The sequence below is a fragment of the Phalacrocorax carbo genome, chromosome 2 (genome assembly GCF_963921805.1).
Source record: "Phalacrocorax carbo chromosome 2, bPhaCar2.1, whole genome shotgun sequence".
NCBI lineage: Eukaryota > Metazoa > Chordata > Aves > Suliformes > Phalacrocoracidae > Phalacrocorax > Phalacrocorax carbo.
The window spans coordinates 152101486-152117197 of NC_087514.1; the positions used below are offsets into that span (position 1 = coordinate 152101486).

General features: G+C 39.6%; 1 protein-coding gene across 4 annotated transcripts in view; it reads right to left on the minus strand.

Moving 5' to 3' along the window:
- Nucleotides 1–15712, minus strand: part of NRP1 (neuropilin 1) — a 115981-nt gene that overhangs the window by 17375 nt on the left and 82894 nt on the right. For 2 of the 4 annotated variants that reach the window (XM_064444936.1, XM_064444935.1), the window contains exons 9-13: nt 13552–13696; nt 11683–12014; nt 6938–7082; nt 3911–3994; nt 821–880 (exon numbers count right to left, since the gene is read on the minus strand). In XM_064444936.1, the coding sequence (XP_064301006.1) occupies nt 821–880; nt 3911–3994; nt 6938–7082; nt 11683–12014; nt 13552–13696 (766 nt within the window). Of the gene's footprint in view, nt 1–820; nt 881–3889; nt 3995–6937; nt 7083–11682; nt 12015–13551; nt 13697–15712 lie in introns of all 4 variants that reach the window. The other 2 variants (XM_064444933.1, XM_064444934.1) reach the window with 1 other exon arrangement.

Sequence of the window (15712 nt, forward strand, 5' to 3'; positions counted from 1 at the left end):
AATGACAAACACTTACCCACCCTGTTAATAAATCAATTGCAAGACTGTGCCTGACTGTACTTTAATGGAGGAAATGGGAGTAACTGAAAACTGACCTCTTTACTGCTCCACAATTATTAAAGCAAAGTATTTTAAACTGGTGCTCGTAGTTTTTGGAGTTGGGTTTTCTGCCTATATCTATCCTCTCCCCCACTCCCAGTAAATTGTACAGGATATTAAAAAATGGTATGAAAGCTGTTGAAGCAGCAAACTAGGGATTTTAAAAGCTGCTAGTTATTGTATTGATTAAGTAAAAAGGACCTGCTGCCAGTGACAACTTGTTTTTCCCTTTTCAAGTTCATGGTAGCAGTTTATGTAACCCCATTTTGAGAAAACTTGCTAGAAAACAATATTGTAAAACTGCCAGCTCTCTGGTGGAGAAAACTGGCAAACTTTACTTGTCTTAGTTTTGTAAAACCAGGGATATAAATAGTGAGTGGGCCTGTGTGGCTCTGCTTTTGTTTTCCCGGAGTTTGCAAACACACTTTATGTCACTGACATGCCACATTATAACAGAGTGCACTGTGTGATTAAGTTAGTTTAATTTTGTCAGCATTTGGCATTTGCTGATGCAGAAGGAAATCTTGTTCTCTGCTGTGTCTACATGTGGATGAAAGGAATGAAATATTTACTGTACAGAGCTGGGAGACCAGATGCTTCTTTACTTCAGAGACTTTTAGGGAATTGGAAGTCAGGAAGTACTGCAATTCATTATTTTGTCTCTGGCATGAAATTTGGGTATGGAATTTATTATGTTTTCAATAAGAAAATTTTTTTTTACCTGGTTGTAATGTATTGTCTATTACTGTTGGCTTTTCTGTATTCAGCACTGTAGTACCACCTGGAAAAGAAATTATGCATATCATGATACATGGGACACAACAAAGGACACAGCAGTCATTAGGAGTATCCTATATATAAATCTGAAGCATTACCATCTTTATTAGACATGTAGGTAACTGAGTATGTGAGCTTAAGCATGAAAATATGACATTAAAGATCTGGTTTCCTTTATCAAAAAAGAAAACAAGAACTCATCATTCAGTAAAGCTGTATGTCTTTGGAGTCCTTGCAAACACCAGCTAATCAATCCTCACCATGTCCCTGTGGCCATCCTCATTTTATAGACAGTGATTTGCTCCAAATCACATGGGAAGTCAGCGACTGATCTCTGTACCATTTCCTAACAGTTACCAGTTTGTGCACTCACCCATGGCATGTTGTTTCTCATATCAGGGATGTGAGGTCCTCCGGACCCTGCCATGCTGGGTCCTCCCTGTGCATTGTTTCATAGCTGTGGTGTGAGATCAGCTCACAAGAGAGGTGCATGGGAATTGCCCGACTTTAAGCTATAGTCTAAGGCAGGTTTCACTTCTGTCTCAAAGTGCAGGAGGACTTAAGGACTTCCCCTTTGTCCTCTTCTTCAAGCAGATAACAAGTGGTGAGTGGGGTCATGGCCCTCTCGTGAGCTCACTAACTGTTATTTTTAAAATACTTGACTTTTTAAAGCAAGCCTCATATTGATAAAGGAAACAAAAAGTAAATTAGCACAATTATAAATGCACAGTGGGGTGCTGATTACCAGTCAATGGCTTTTCTTTTCTCCAGCAAGCAAGTGCTTAAAGCATTATAGAAAGGATATCTGCAATGGCTTCCAATGAGAATGAATGCCCAAGCTCTATCAGCTTTATGTTTGTGAGAATGATCTGATGGGGAATGCTATAAGCCACACAAATAGAGTAGCTCTGTATGGGGTCCAAATAGAGCAGGAAGGAATCTGGCCTACAGCACAATTACAGTTAATTGCATGGGAGGCTTCATTGTGATACTCACATATGTGCAAGTGCTATCAGGGAAGTGACTGTAACTGTTGTACCCATGACAATGTGGGTGCCACACTCACACTGGGAGTAGATAAAATAGGGTAAGACACTGATGACATGCCCTTTGCACTGGCCTGGTATCCTTAATGGGCCACGAGATTTACATACTTTCCTTCTATGCATTTGGAGGAAGAAAATAATGTTTACAATGAAATTATTGGTAATATCACTTCTGTGGATTTTAGTATTATATGTAACATCACACATTCAATGTAGTATTTCTAGTGTCAAGAACAACTTGGGATGCACTGCTCAGGGTTTCTAGGTGATATAGTAACAAATTATACTAAAGTGCGTGCACTTTTGTAGAAGGGCAATGTAGTAATTTTCAATTTTAGTACTGAAATAGGTTCAGTTCCCCAAAAGAGCTGGTGCTCAGGAAGGCTGGTGGCTGTTCCCTTTTCTTAGAGATTATGAGGTGCTCCCTAAGCACAACCTGCAAAAATTGCCAGAGGGAGTTTCTTCTACTCAATAAGCTTTTCATAAGGGACATGTGGGGATGCAGTCCTGAGCTCCCTGGAGTGCAGAGACTGAGTGAACAGGGAAGGTGCTTGCATAGATCTGTGTCCTTCCCCTCACACAGCCTCTGTCTATGTGAAATACATCTTTACCTATCGGGCTGTGCAAGCCAGCCCTCAGGGTAGGGCTTTGCAGGAAGCCCCAGAGTTTCCTGGCCTGGCTTTTCCCTTTCAGAAAAAATACATAAATTACAATGTTTAGTAACATTGAAAGCTTTCTGAGCTACCTTAACACAATACAGACTATTTTATCAAACTCCTTGCGTGGCTGTTTTCAAAAAGAATAAGATTCATCTGGGACACTGATTTGAACAGCAGTGAGAGTGACCATGCAGTGTCTTTTCCACTCAAGAATTGTTTTTCACTTTATGATTTGCAACATGCATTTACAGGAGACATTGGCAAAGCTCAGAAAGTCTTTGATGCTGAAACTGCACTTTAATTGGTATCTGCTGTCGGATGTTCTACTTGGTTGCTTCCAAAAAGCCAATCTCTTACCTAAGGTTTCCCAATGTCCTCTTGGACAGCTATTGCCAGATTTTAATGCTATTTTATATCATGGATATAAGAAGCAATAAACATTTATTAGATAAGCACACCAGGGAGCAGTGATGAAATAACTTGTGTCACTGTGTCCAAAAATAAGCTCAGTTACTGTAGATGTATAGCTCTGCTACAGGAAGATCTCATCAAACAGGCCCAGAACTTTGTGGAGCAAGCGACCTCCAAGAAGACATAAAAAATATAGTGGTGCAGCATCAGCTTTCTCAGAAGGACAGTGGTTCTCTGCAAAAGTGGGAGAATAAGAAAACTAGCAAGCTTCCTCTGTTCCAGATGCAGACTTTGTTATGTTTCTCCCTCCTATTTTTCTGCTAGTGATGGCAGCTTGGAAAACATCAGCCCCTCTGCGGCTGTAATGTTGTGTTGGTGGGGAAGCTCATGGAAATATTTCTGGTGGTATGTGTGTGAGTACACTTTGATGAAACAAATCTGCTTTGTTTCTGTCTGGGGAAGGTTTGGAGATGAAATCTGAGTCCTATACTAATTTTTAGGTATGAAAGTGTATACATATCTTGAACCTAAACAATATTTCATTTTGAGATCTTCAATCTCAGACAATAAACCTCAAAAGGTTTGTCCAGCTCTTTTCTTAATAAGAGAAAGTTTGATTAGGACATTTGATTAGACACAATTCCTACTCAGAAAAATTGCCCTCCTTTCCAGCTAGTCACTGTTATTTGCTTCAAAAATTACATAGCTGAGAAAACAATCAAAAGTATTGTCATATGTAAAAGGCAGATGCCTATGTTTTGACAGCACTGACAATATGAACTGCATACCAATGTCCATTTATGTTGAGTGATTAAATCAGTGCAAACATTTAGCTGGTAACTGGTGATGGATATGAGCTACAATGAAGCTGCAATGGAATGAGGATGGTTTCTGCACCTGTCAGTTGGTAGTCATCACCTGTGCCACTGTGACAGTTTGCCTGGTCATCATCACACTCATCCACGGGTTTGCCTTCGGAAACGGTAGGGACAGCCGTAGGAGCTGAAACAAAATCCAGTCATTCAGTTAAAACGTGTGCCGGAGAATCAGCATGCAGTTGGCAGTAACATTTTGATGAGCACCATATGCTGTCTTCATGTGTTATATCAGAGGAAAGGAGCAACTCTACTTTGCAGGTTAGTTGGTGCTTCTTTGCAGTGGGATGTATCTGTTCTGCCTCCTTGCACCAAAGCACTCTGCTGTATCTGAGCTCAAGGGCTGAGCGTTGTTGGGCAGCAAAGCCCCGGACTGTCTATTTACTGGCTGATGAGTGTTTGCTATTCCTACCAACAAAGAGAGAAAGCCTGGCAGGGCAGAATGGGAGGCTTGGAGAGGGGTAGAAAACCCATCATTTTATTGCAGGCTGAAGTGCCTGTGAGTGGGCCTCTACAGACAAGCAGGAAGGGTGCATGCTCAAGGCAGTAATTCTCCAGCACTCACCACATTGTTGAAGAAACCTCTCTGCAGAGCACATGTAAGAAAGGAAATGTCTGAGCAGAGTCCTGGTAACTGTGGCAGGAAGGCAGTGTGCTGGAGAATCACTTTGTGCTCAGTGAGGAGATCTGGAAGGAGGTTCTTTTTGTTAAAGTTATAAATAAGACAGTGATGTCAGTCACCCCTTCTGGCCACCTGCTTGCTTCTCATTGGTGATGACCTTCCGGTAGCTGCTGCATAACCAGTAAAAGTCTGACCTTTGTTACTACAGTTAAAATCTTGAGATTTGTGCATGGTGCCAGAAGACATATCTATACCTCAGTATCTGCAAAACATACCACATCTGGAAAATCAGAATTCAGATACTTGGTGTTTTGTTTAGGTTTATGTTTTATGCTGCAGGTATAGTTCCCTGCCTTAAGATAACCGGACTGGGAATGTGATCCAGGCTTTCGTCTGTTCTCACCTACTGTTATTTTCATTAACGATGTTTCACTGTCATTATAAGCTACGCAATAATGCATCCCTTTCTCGGATTCTTCTTTGCCCTTCTACTGCCTCCAGAGCCTGCTGGCCACATAAGATCTTATGCACTGACTTCTTGGCCTGAAAATGTCAGGAGGGATGGTAGTTTCTGAAGTAGCTATATTATGGGATGAAACATGGCTCTTTAGGACCCTGACCTATGCCTTACAGCTAAAATCTAACCCTAGTTAAAGAAACAGTTCTGTACCTATTATGAATTATGGAGAGCATGTGTTCCCCATATCTCTTTAAAAACCCCTGTGGGAGCTCCCTCTAGCTTTCTACATCAAGTTAAGTTTCTTATCTTGATCTTCATGACCCTGTATAGCCTCAAGCTTGCCTACATCTCTGCTGTCATTTCATATGAAGCCCCACTGGGATGCTCTGAGCACACGAAGCTTCCCCATGCTTATTACTGCTGGAGAGCTGATTTCTACTCCTGCCTGTGTCAACCTCCATGCCTCTTTTCTTGTTTCAACTCCTTTCCTTCTCAGTAAATCTCAGATGACTTCTCTTCATTCAACTCCCTCCTTAAGATACAGTTATACAACAAAGTTTTTTTATAGTGCTTCTCCCTCAGGTAAATGGGAATTGACCTTACCTGTCCATGGGTGACCTATGGGTGAGCACCCTTCGAAAGTACACCATAGCAGAAAGACAAATACAAGTGGATGAGTCCCAGGGAAAAATTGTACTTGCTGCTGCAGTTTGCCTAAAAGCAAGGGCATTTTGCCTGGTCAGTCTGCTCTTTGGCTCCTCCATCTCACTGAGCAGTGTGTTCTTGTAAGGTGGTCCACAGCCTCACTTCCTGATGTCTAGGCCACTACAGGAGCCCTGTGGCTGAAGGACTTTGCCCACAGGTTGTGAGTTTACATGAGGCAGGTGCTGGGTTTTCTTTTTTCTGAGCAAGTAGCACAATAGTCTGCAGGAACTAAGTATTCCCACAGGAAATGAGGACTTCCTGCAGGAACTAAGAAGTATTTCCAACCTCCCCACTTTCCGGGCCAAGTAAAAAGCACACTTATTCAATCTGGCCTTCTCTAAAAAACAACATAGAACTCATCAGTTCTCACAGCAAATGCCTCCCACTCTTCCGCCTTGGGGGAAAAATGGTGAGAAAGAAATGGAGGCAGAGCAGTCAGTTCCATTCATCTTGGGAGCCTGTTCAGCTACTTCTGTATGAGGTATCATATGAAACCCTGAATAACATGGTTTGTTATTCTGTGTGTTGTTAAGCTGTGGGGTTTATAAGCCATGCTACTATACCATCATCCATCAGATAAAATTGTGAAATTCACATAGTGTTATCTGTACTTATCTATGAAGATAAATAATTATTGTTTATATAACCAGAATCAAAGCTTGACTTCATGTCACAGTCCAAGAATAAATGTCTAAACTTTGCTTTTCCTGGTCTTTCATCTCCTATGTACTCTTGCAAAATTAAAGCTTGGTAAGGAACAAAGAGGCCCCCTCTGGCTCCCAAAAGGAACAGCACAGAGGCTGTCCAGCCAAGCAGTCATTGCCCACCATACTGTCTGGTGTGACTTTCACATCCTTTGAAGGAGCAAGGGACATAATTGCTATATTTAGTGCAAAGTTCCTCTGCATTCTCAGAAAAACAGCTCTTCCAGGGTTGTATCATGGTAACATAAAAATATAAGTTGCTGTCTTTATTCTCTCCTAATAGCTCTGTGCTTCTCAAAAGTATAATCATAAGGCTGCTTACGAGAACAGGAAACCATGTGAGGAATATCACTGTGATTCAGCAAAGGAATGGGAGAAAGAATAATATTTGTGCCTTGGGCATATTCAAATGTCTGCAGAGAAGGAACTGATTAGGCCAAGAAACAGCACTCATGGCAGTCACAGAAGCGAGAGTCCGACGTGCTGCCTGTACAGACACAGCAGTGTTCAGCAGTATTCCAAGTGGGGATTGTATTTATGAAAATAATAAAGTGCATTCATCTCTGGCAGAGCAATTACCTTCAAGTTCACAGCCCAGCAGCTCCATTCGCAGCCCCAGTCCTCCGTGTGTGGCTCTCTCAGGGTAGACGCGGATGAATCTCGTTGATACAGGTTCAAAAGTCCGCAGTTCAGGCGTGTCATAGTTGGTGTTGCCTTCAAAAGTCTGCAAAGCATGACAAATGCTACTTGTTGAAAAAAAAAAGAAGCTATTTTCAACACTCATCTTTTCCCCTTCATTCTCTAGTCTTTGAATTAGGTGAGCAGTAGGCCAGATTCTAACAGCTTAATAAGTGTCAGGCATTCCTATCCTAAATGAGAATGGAAAATACATAGCTAAAGCTTCTTGGAAAAGTAATGCATTACATTTTTCATAAACTCAGTAGCAACCAATCCATCAGGGTCATAACAAGAGCTGAATGTTTAATGAGACATGTTTTTAAATGACGCTCTGATCTGGGGTTTAACTGGGTGACATTTTCAACACTTCTCAGGGAAAAAATGGCTGAGGTGAAGATCCTGTCACCTTTTAAGTGGTTACAATAATAATCCAACTATTCAAGAGAAAATTTCAATCTGATTTCCCCCAGTGACAGAGTTTCACAAATTGTAGTTATTTCAAAAGGCATAAATTAAACTCCAGGAGCAGTAGCTGCAAGAGTTCTTCCAGTGAGCCTGTTATTGAATAAGAATAGAAAGAAAGAAAGAAAAGAAGAAGAAAGCTGCTTCCTGACAAAACTGCAATACGGGCAATAACGGGCAAGGCAGGTCAGCAAATGTACATTTCAGACAAAAATGTCTTCTCTGAGTTGCACTCGGGGTTCTTCAGCCATAATGCAGCTCTCAATGACATTTGTTTGATGCCTTTAACTTCTCTTGTCAGTGATCTTTTGCATATAGAACAAGTTATAATTTGTACTTATAGCAGCACCTCGGGTGCCTCCATGGAGATGATTTCTCCTTAGAATGAAGTACCTGTACAAAGAAGCAGTCCTTGCCATGAAAAGTGTATAACCAAGATAGGCAAAAGGAGTTCTTTTTACCTTATTTTATGGAAAAAATGACCTCGGAATATCATGTAGAAAATACTCTAATGTACAAAACGTGAAAATGTATATAACAATGAAGTAAAAGTAAAGTATTTTCAAATTTTCTATGAATTAGTTAAATGACAAAACATTAAAATAATCTTCTTTGAACCGGACTTCAAATTTAGGATTAGAAGTGCTATTTATAAGATACTTCCAACTCATAGCTGCAAAGCCTGAAGCCTTCTTCAGGAAGAAACTACCAGATGTCCTTCATTTTGGATGAGAACAAAACCCAGCCTACAATGAACTCCTCCAATTGATCTGCGGGCAGACAAAACAGAGGCCATGGGAAAAGCTGGCTGTATTTCCCAAAGCACAAAACCAGGGTAGGTAAAACTGATTGTTGCTTGTATTTTCAGTGCAGTTGTAAAAGCCTTCCTTGTTTTTACTGTACACCTCTGTATTACGAATCAATGTTCCACAACCCCTTCTGGACATTGGTTAGAGCGCCAGTCACAAAAGCCAATAATGACGGGAGACTATGACCGACTAGATTTAAAAAATAATTTCAACATTAATGCTTCTGCTCCTATTTCCTAGGGGAGATTGTACCTCCAAGGTGGCTTCAAGGGGCACTGGTTGACCTGGTGTTCTGCCAGTGCTTGGAAGATTGTTGTCAAGAATTCACATGCAGATAGCCTGTCAGATCTAATTAACATGCAATTACATATTATTATATTTGAATAGCAATACAGTGCAAATGATCAGAAAAGCTACCTACCATATAAGAAAGAATGAATGCCATTTTATGTGTAAAAAGTAGACAGACATGTATCTGAGGAATCCTTGCTTCCTTTTTAATAGTAGTCTTAATAGCAACACGTAATAATGAAAACTGTTTTATAAAAGACATCAGCCCTGGAGTACTGACACATAGACATTAGAATTCAATAGGCATCTAGAATTATATTGAATCATAATTATATTGAATCATTGTCCTTTGTAGTGCAGAGCTGCCTGTGATTCAATTTTGACTGTTCATTTAAAACACGTACTGATATTCTTTGTGGGGGAGGAGAGGAGAGAGGAGTATACAGTAAAACTTTACTTTGTGAGTGTCTTTTATACGGGCTATGTCACAAATTGCTTTACTTCATTACAAAGATAAGTTATAATAAATAATAGCTAAACAAAACAGAAGCTAAATGGGCAAGAGGAAAAAAATTCTTCCTGATGTCTTTAAAAAAAAGAAACATGGCAGAAAAATTAAAAAAGCTTGTTCCAAATGGGAGGATAGCCAGAAGTTTCTTGTACCAGAAATGATGAGAGGTGGTGTAAAAAAACCCCAAAAAACCATCAGTAGGTAAGTGGAAGTTGGAAAGGAGTATGAAAGAGAAAGATGACATTATGGAGTAAGCTTGAATAAGACTATGGAGAAGAAATAGAAATTGTATCTTGAAATGAAAACGGGGTTCTGCATGATTGTTTAAGGATTTGAGTGATGTTCACTTCTTCAAGTGCTTGAGCTAGGCTAAAGGGGGAAACTTTCTGCACATTCAAAAATAGCAGAAATTGGGTCAACCACAGAGGAAAGTGTTACGGTAGTCTTAGTGAAAGGAGCTGCAGGCATGGATGAAAAGATCATGTTGAGAAACAAGGTGATGTTTCATCCTTTGGACATATTCTGTTGTTACATTTAGCTTATGATTGCTCTTTCTTTCCTAAAATGTGTTGTTTGTTTATTGAAAGTCAAGACTTTAACCAAGTGAAACGATGTGTTTCATTTCACATAACAGGGCTGTTTCTAATCCACATTCCTGCTGTGACTCATTACAGCATTCTGTCCCATCCAGCTCCACTTACATTTAGAAATCCTACATTCCAGTATTAACATTTGAAATCTCTCAGACTCCCAAATCATAGGATTTATCTGATTTTCTTTAAAGAAAAGTTGTGCTTCAGAAGAAAGTTTATTAAATGTCTTGAATTTTTGAGGAGGATTATAATTATGCCACAAGAGATTTGAATTCCAGCCCTCCCCATTCCATTAAACTTGAAAGTTAATTTCTGGTAGTGATGAAAGCTAAGGATGGGCTCAGTGTGTTAGCGCACTAGTTTTCTTGTCAAACTGCTAACTTCTGACAATGATGGCAAGTGCTTGTATTAGAAAACAGAAAGCCATGCAGCAGACGGCGCACTGCTTTGAAAGCATATGGCATTATTTTTTTCCCTCGTTGAGCCACAGTGTAGAAGTACATGTCAAAACAACATCTATTTTAGAAAGAAAATGGTTAGATCCCATTGTTGATTTACACTCTCTTCACACTTTATGATGAAGTCAAAACTCATGGTAACAAGAGAAAGGAGCTGACTGCAAAGGCTGAATTAATTTAGTTTTAATCCCCAAAACAAATGATGAAAAGTGATGAGAAGTGAGAAAATGCAGACATATTCAGTGAGATTAAAACAGGAGAGAATGAAGTCCAATATTTACTAAATGTGCTTGGAAAAGCTACATCCTTGGGCCCACTCAGCTTTTCCTTAACGAAACACAGGTTTGTCCAATGGATGAGTCTATACAGCAAAACAGCTTTTACATCTAATTTTCAGACTAACGCAGATGAGATACGGAGTAACTCTCAGGATTCCCATCTGCCAAGCACCACACCAATTTGCCTTTTGAGGGCATATTTTGGTATACGATTCCCCGATCATCCCAGTACTGCAGCACCACTTTGTGAATAGGACTGCATGCCCACTGGTTTCCTCATGGAACAAGGTAGGAGGACTAAAAAACAGTTGTGCCTTTTAAGGTAAAAATGCACTTTGTGAGCAACACTAGCAAAATGGGATGGAAGTCTTAATGAATGGGATTTGGGGTAAATAAGCTAAATACTCAGTGTCCTGAAAAGCAGACGTTATGTCCTGAAAAGCATACATTCACAGACAAACCAAAATAGGTACATTCCCAGAAACTTTTCTAGGCCACACTATTTTTCTTTTCCTTGGCATCTAACCCGGCAATTCATTTGGTCCTCCTCTAGAAATGTCTTCCAGTTTCTGCTTGAACCTGTGATCCAGCTGCCCTTTTTTCCCAAGCAACCTCCAAGATGCTTCACTTGTGACAGTATGATAGTACTTTTCACTTGGGAAGGGATAACATGTCAAAAACTCCATCACTTTCTTTCAGAGCAGCTTGGATCAGGCCATTACAGTGAGCCTGTGGAGCTCTCAAAGCAGTCTACAAGCAGTTCAGAAATCCAACAGGTACCCATTGAGTTAAATAACACCATTCCATTCTACAGCTCAGACAAAAAAGAAGGAAAGGAAAAGTAATTCAGTGTCTCAAAGAAGTTCATTCAATGTCAGTGGAAAAACTGCAGAGGGACATCTACTTTTATGGCAGTGTTGCATATTACCACTGCATGGGATTTTGCAGTAACCTAGGGGCCACAGGGGCACACTGCCCTTGTCAGAAATCAAGTCTGAACTAGCTGTTGAATAAACAAAACCTTTGCCACAGAGGGGAATATCCTAAGGCCAGCTCCTGCCCTCAGGCATGGTGCCGTTCCCACAGCATCTCTTCAGGGTTGCTGCCCTAGGAGTCCTCCTGCTTAGCTTCATCCCAGCTGTGTGCCTTTTCTAAGGTCGGAGATGATAGATGCATAAAAAATTAACACAGAACTTTTTCCTAGTGCAACTTTTTCTCTTTTTAGTGCAGCTTTTCCTCCTTACCTTTGTCTTTTTCTTGCTGGAATCCATGATCATTTTCCAATCTGATCCATTGTTGCTGTAGCCAATTTTGAATTTTTTCATGAACACTTTGTTTTCTCGGTGCTTGCCTCCTTGGACAATTATGCCCCTCACTTTTTTTTCTTCACCAAGATCAATTTGAAGCCATTCATTTGTATATGGATGAGTAGTTGGTGGCAGCGCCCAACCTGAACGGCTTGTTATAAGGCGAGCATTTTCTGGGATCCAGTTTCGATCGACTTGAGTAGATGCAGTAATCTGAGAGTCAGGAATGAGTCCAGAGACCATCCCCAGCATCCCAGAGCAAGGATAATCTACAGAGAAAAAACCAAATAAATAGTTAATCTGAACAAGCACCAAAACAGAAACAGGACATATCAGTCGGTTCAACTATCATAAGCAATTACTTATTTCTTTCTTATATCCAAAATAATCTTTTTGGATTGGTATGTAATTTTCATTTGTTCAAACTTGCACATCCTAGTTTTGGCAGGAAGTACCAAAATACCACAAGTATTTCTGGCTTGATGGGAACCAAAAGGATCAGAAAACGCTATTCTATTCTTGTTTTCTATTCTTCTTGCTAAGGCAAAGAGTGCAGGGTCACATCTGAATTTGTGAATATTTCTCTAGAGAAAACTTCCAAAATCAGCAAAAACCTGGTACCAGATTAACTTAAGTTTGGTAACACTGGAAATGGAAGTCTTTTTATACATTCTGTAAAATATAATTTATTGCTGTACTTGAGATTTTCCTATTGTATTTCTTTGGTCTCTCAGCCTTTTTCCAATGACACAGAAGCTAAATAGTTGCTTCTTTTGCGGTCCCATAAATAAATATAAATCAGAAGTAGGAAAAACTGCTAACAAGGAATGAAGATTTCCAGTATAGAATGTAACAGCAGTTCTGCTGATACTACTTTATCTAATCTGAAAAGATTTCATAGAACGACCTGGAATTCTATAACATAGTAATCAGTAATCTTATTTTCCTGCTGTATGGAAACGAGTCCTAAGAAACATTTTCAAGACTAAAGAAACACCTTAAGGGAAAAAAACCCATCCCTAGAAAAATTTGTGCCAATCAACTGTATTAAGTGCTACAAAATGACACCAGAGATTTTTTTAGAAAAATCAGCTTTGTAAAAAATACTAGATCATTACCATTTTCTTTAATCTATAACTTGTATTTTTACTTTACATATAAAAACACCTCAGTTTTGTAGAAGTTAGAGAAATCCTAAAACTAGAAAAAAAAGACTTCTAAAAAGATTCCTGCTTGTGCCCATTTTGTTTTGGTTTGTTTTGGTTTGGATTTTTTTGTTTTTAAAATAGTATTTTTATGATAATGAATGCCTTTTGCTGTTACTTCAGAAAACACTTTGGACAGCTATTTGTGTAGTTAGCTGTGTGATAGAAAGGAGTTACATCCCAATACTGATCACTAGTGGGTATCTGACTATATATGTCTAGTTGCTTGAATAGGCTTCAGATCTAAGTGTTTGTACGTTGCAATGCTTTTAAACCTAGTTATGTATGTTTGTCCCTTGGAAAACCTGCTGAGCACTACCTACAGGTTATCAGGCATGAGAGAAGGACTAGAGTGTTAGAAAGGAAAAACAACATGGGAATTTGCAAAATTTCTGTGTAGCTCAGGTATTTTGCACAGACCTGTAAAATAATTGTAAGAAAAGTAATTAAACTTTTTTTTTCACTTAAAGCTGAACACCTAAAAGATAATGCCAGAACAACATTCAGATAACAATGGATGTTTGAACATACATTTCACTCATAAAAGCCACAGCATAGGCACAATAAATTCCCTTGGTTTTAAAATCCTTTCAAGACCTACCTGTTATCTTGCAGCCATAAACTTCAAATCTCAGTGATACTCCATTTTCCCAAGACACAGGTCTAATTCGCACAAACCGTGTTAAAACTGGTTTGGCAAAAGGTCTGTAAACAACATCAGTGGGGTTGCTATTCCCTTGAAACACCTTTTTGTGGAAAGAAAAAGTGCATATTTGTTAGGCTTTCTCTTAAGTGGTGTTCCTAATTCAGTGTTTTACAGATAGTTAGGATACAAGGTCTAACCAGGGTTACTCTGGGGGGGCATGAGACAAAAGACTTGCATGGGGAACTGTTTCATCAAACTCCTAACACAATTTTTGCAGACAGATAAGTTTTCCTTGGGGAGCAAAAAAAGGTGATGTAAGGTGTTAAATTATACTAAAAAGTGCTTGCCACCTGCAGAGTCCCGTAACATACCCAAACACTGCAGAGCAGACCAGGAGAGCTCAGGGCCTTCTTGAGAGCAGGAGCTCACCTGAGTGCAACAAGGGTCTGTCCACTCACTGCCTATTTTGAGGTGTTCCTAATGCCCAGATCTATATTCAGGAATGACATACACTGGTCTTTGTCACCGAAGGACTGCTGTGTCCTGGAACAATCCTTCAATACTCCATTAGGGCAATTTTATTCCTTGTACTCTCATAGAATGATGCAAAAAGCTACAGAACCTCAGGCCCAAATTAAAGATCTGGGTTTCATTTAGACCACATGAAAATCCTATGTGGAGTTAGGATAAAAACATATATCATTTTGCCATCCTTGGGCTTAAGAGTTTTGCACAGTGTATCGTGCAGACCTTGCCTTGTTAACCTTCCATTTTTTAATCCTTTCTAACAAGTACCCAGACTTTCTTGCTCCTTGCATACTGAGATGGAAGTCTATTTAAAATCTATATAGCAGGCTCTAAGATTTTCTCTGCGTCCCCTGAGGCTAAGAGTCAAATTAGACGAACAATGAGACTTCCACAAGAAGGGACAGGATTGTGCTGTGCTTTCATGTTGAGGATCCTGCAGACGCGCTCCTTCCTAGCAGAGACGAAACCTTGCAATGTTCTAGTCCAAAGAAGGTGATTCAGTTTCCTGCTTCTTCCTCACGTAGAGAGGACCAATTTCCTGTTGTTTTCCATGGATACAAACTCCTCTCCTTTTATGGGAGATTCTTCCATTTCTTACACACTCTGTCTACTTTCCTGTTTGTTACTTGCAATAAATGCACTAATTTGGAGTGGAGGCCAGCAGCGCACAGCTGTCAACTCGTCAGGCTCAGTTATATCTCAAGTAATTTAATAAAGGAGTTTCGTATCTAGCAAGAGATTTTAAATGGAGCTACGTTACTCTTCAGCAACTTTTTTTCACTGTGAGGACCCACTGTGGTTTTCTCTAGGTCTGCATCTGACAGAGGAAATGAGTCTTTTCTCAAAAGTACACAACTCCTTATATGTGGTTAGTGCAACACTCGTGTGAGGCTTCCATTAAGAGAACTGCTACTGCCTGCTAGTGTTGTTCCTTCAGTAGCCAATTCTCCTTAACTTTTAATTTGAATAAAAATATCAGAAGATGACTAGTGTGTAGTTTTTTATTGTCCTCATCAACAGCAAAATATTGACATTTTAGAAACCTTTTTTTTTTTTTTAATAAGCCCTTTGAACAAATAACACAGGTTTAGGAAGGGCTCCCACTAATTAAGGACAACATGCTCAATAGAAACTCATGTAAAATACACTCTTACAGAGTACAAATTGAAGTTGGTAATGAAAATCAGGCATATTCTGATTTTGAAAGAGGCATTTGTTCAGATTACAGGAACCAGAGCCAGGAAACCTTGTCTCTTATACCAGCCACAGTGTTGGCTCCTCTTGTGACTCTGGGCAGGTCAGTTATTGTACATTTATACATCATTATACAGTGCACAAATTGTGGCATTTTACCTTCTAAAGTCCTTCTCTGTAAAACCAGGATAATACCTGTCAAAGAGAAGCTTTCAGGATTCATTTTTTATTGTTTTACACAGTGCTTCAAAGAGGGAAGATGTATGTGTTAAGCACTGCTAGCTGCCATTTTGATTAGATAAATGTAGTGGACTTGGCATAGCACTTACAGATGAATCAGGGACAAACCAGTAACCAAATATTTAGAGCTAGATATGGTTACATTGATAGAGTT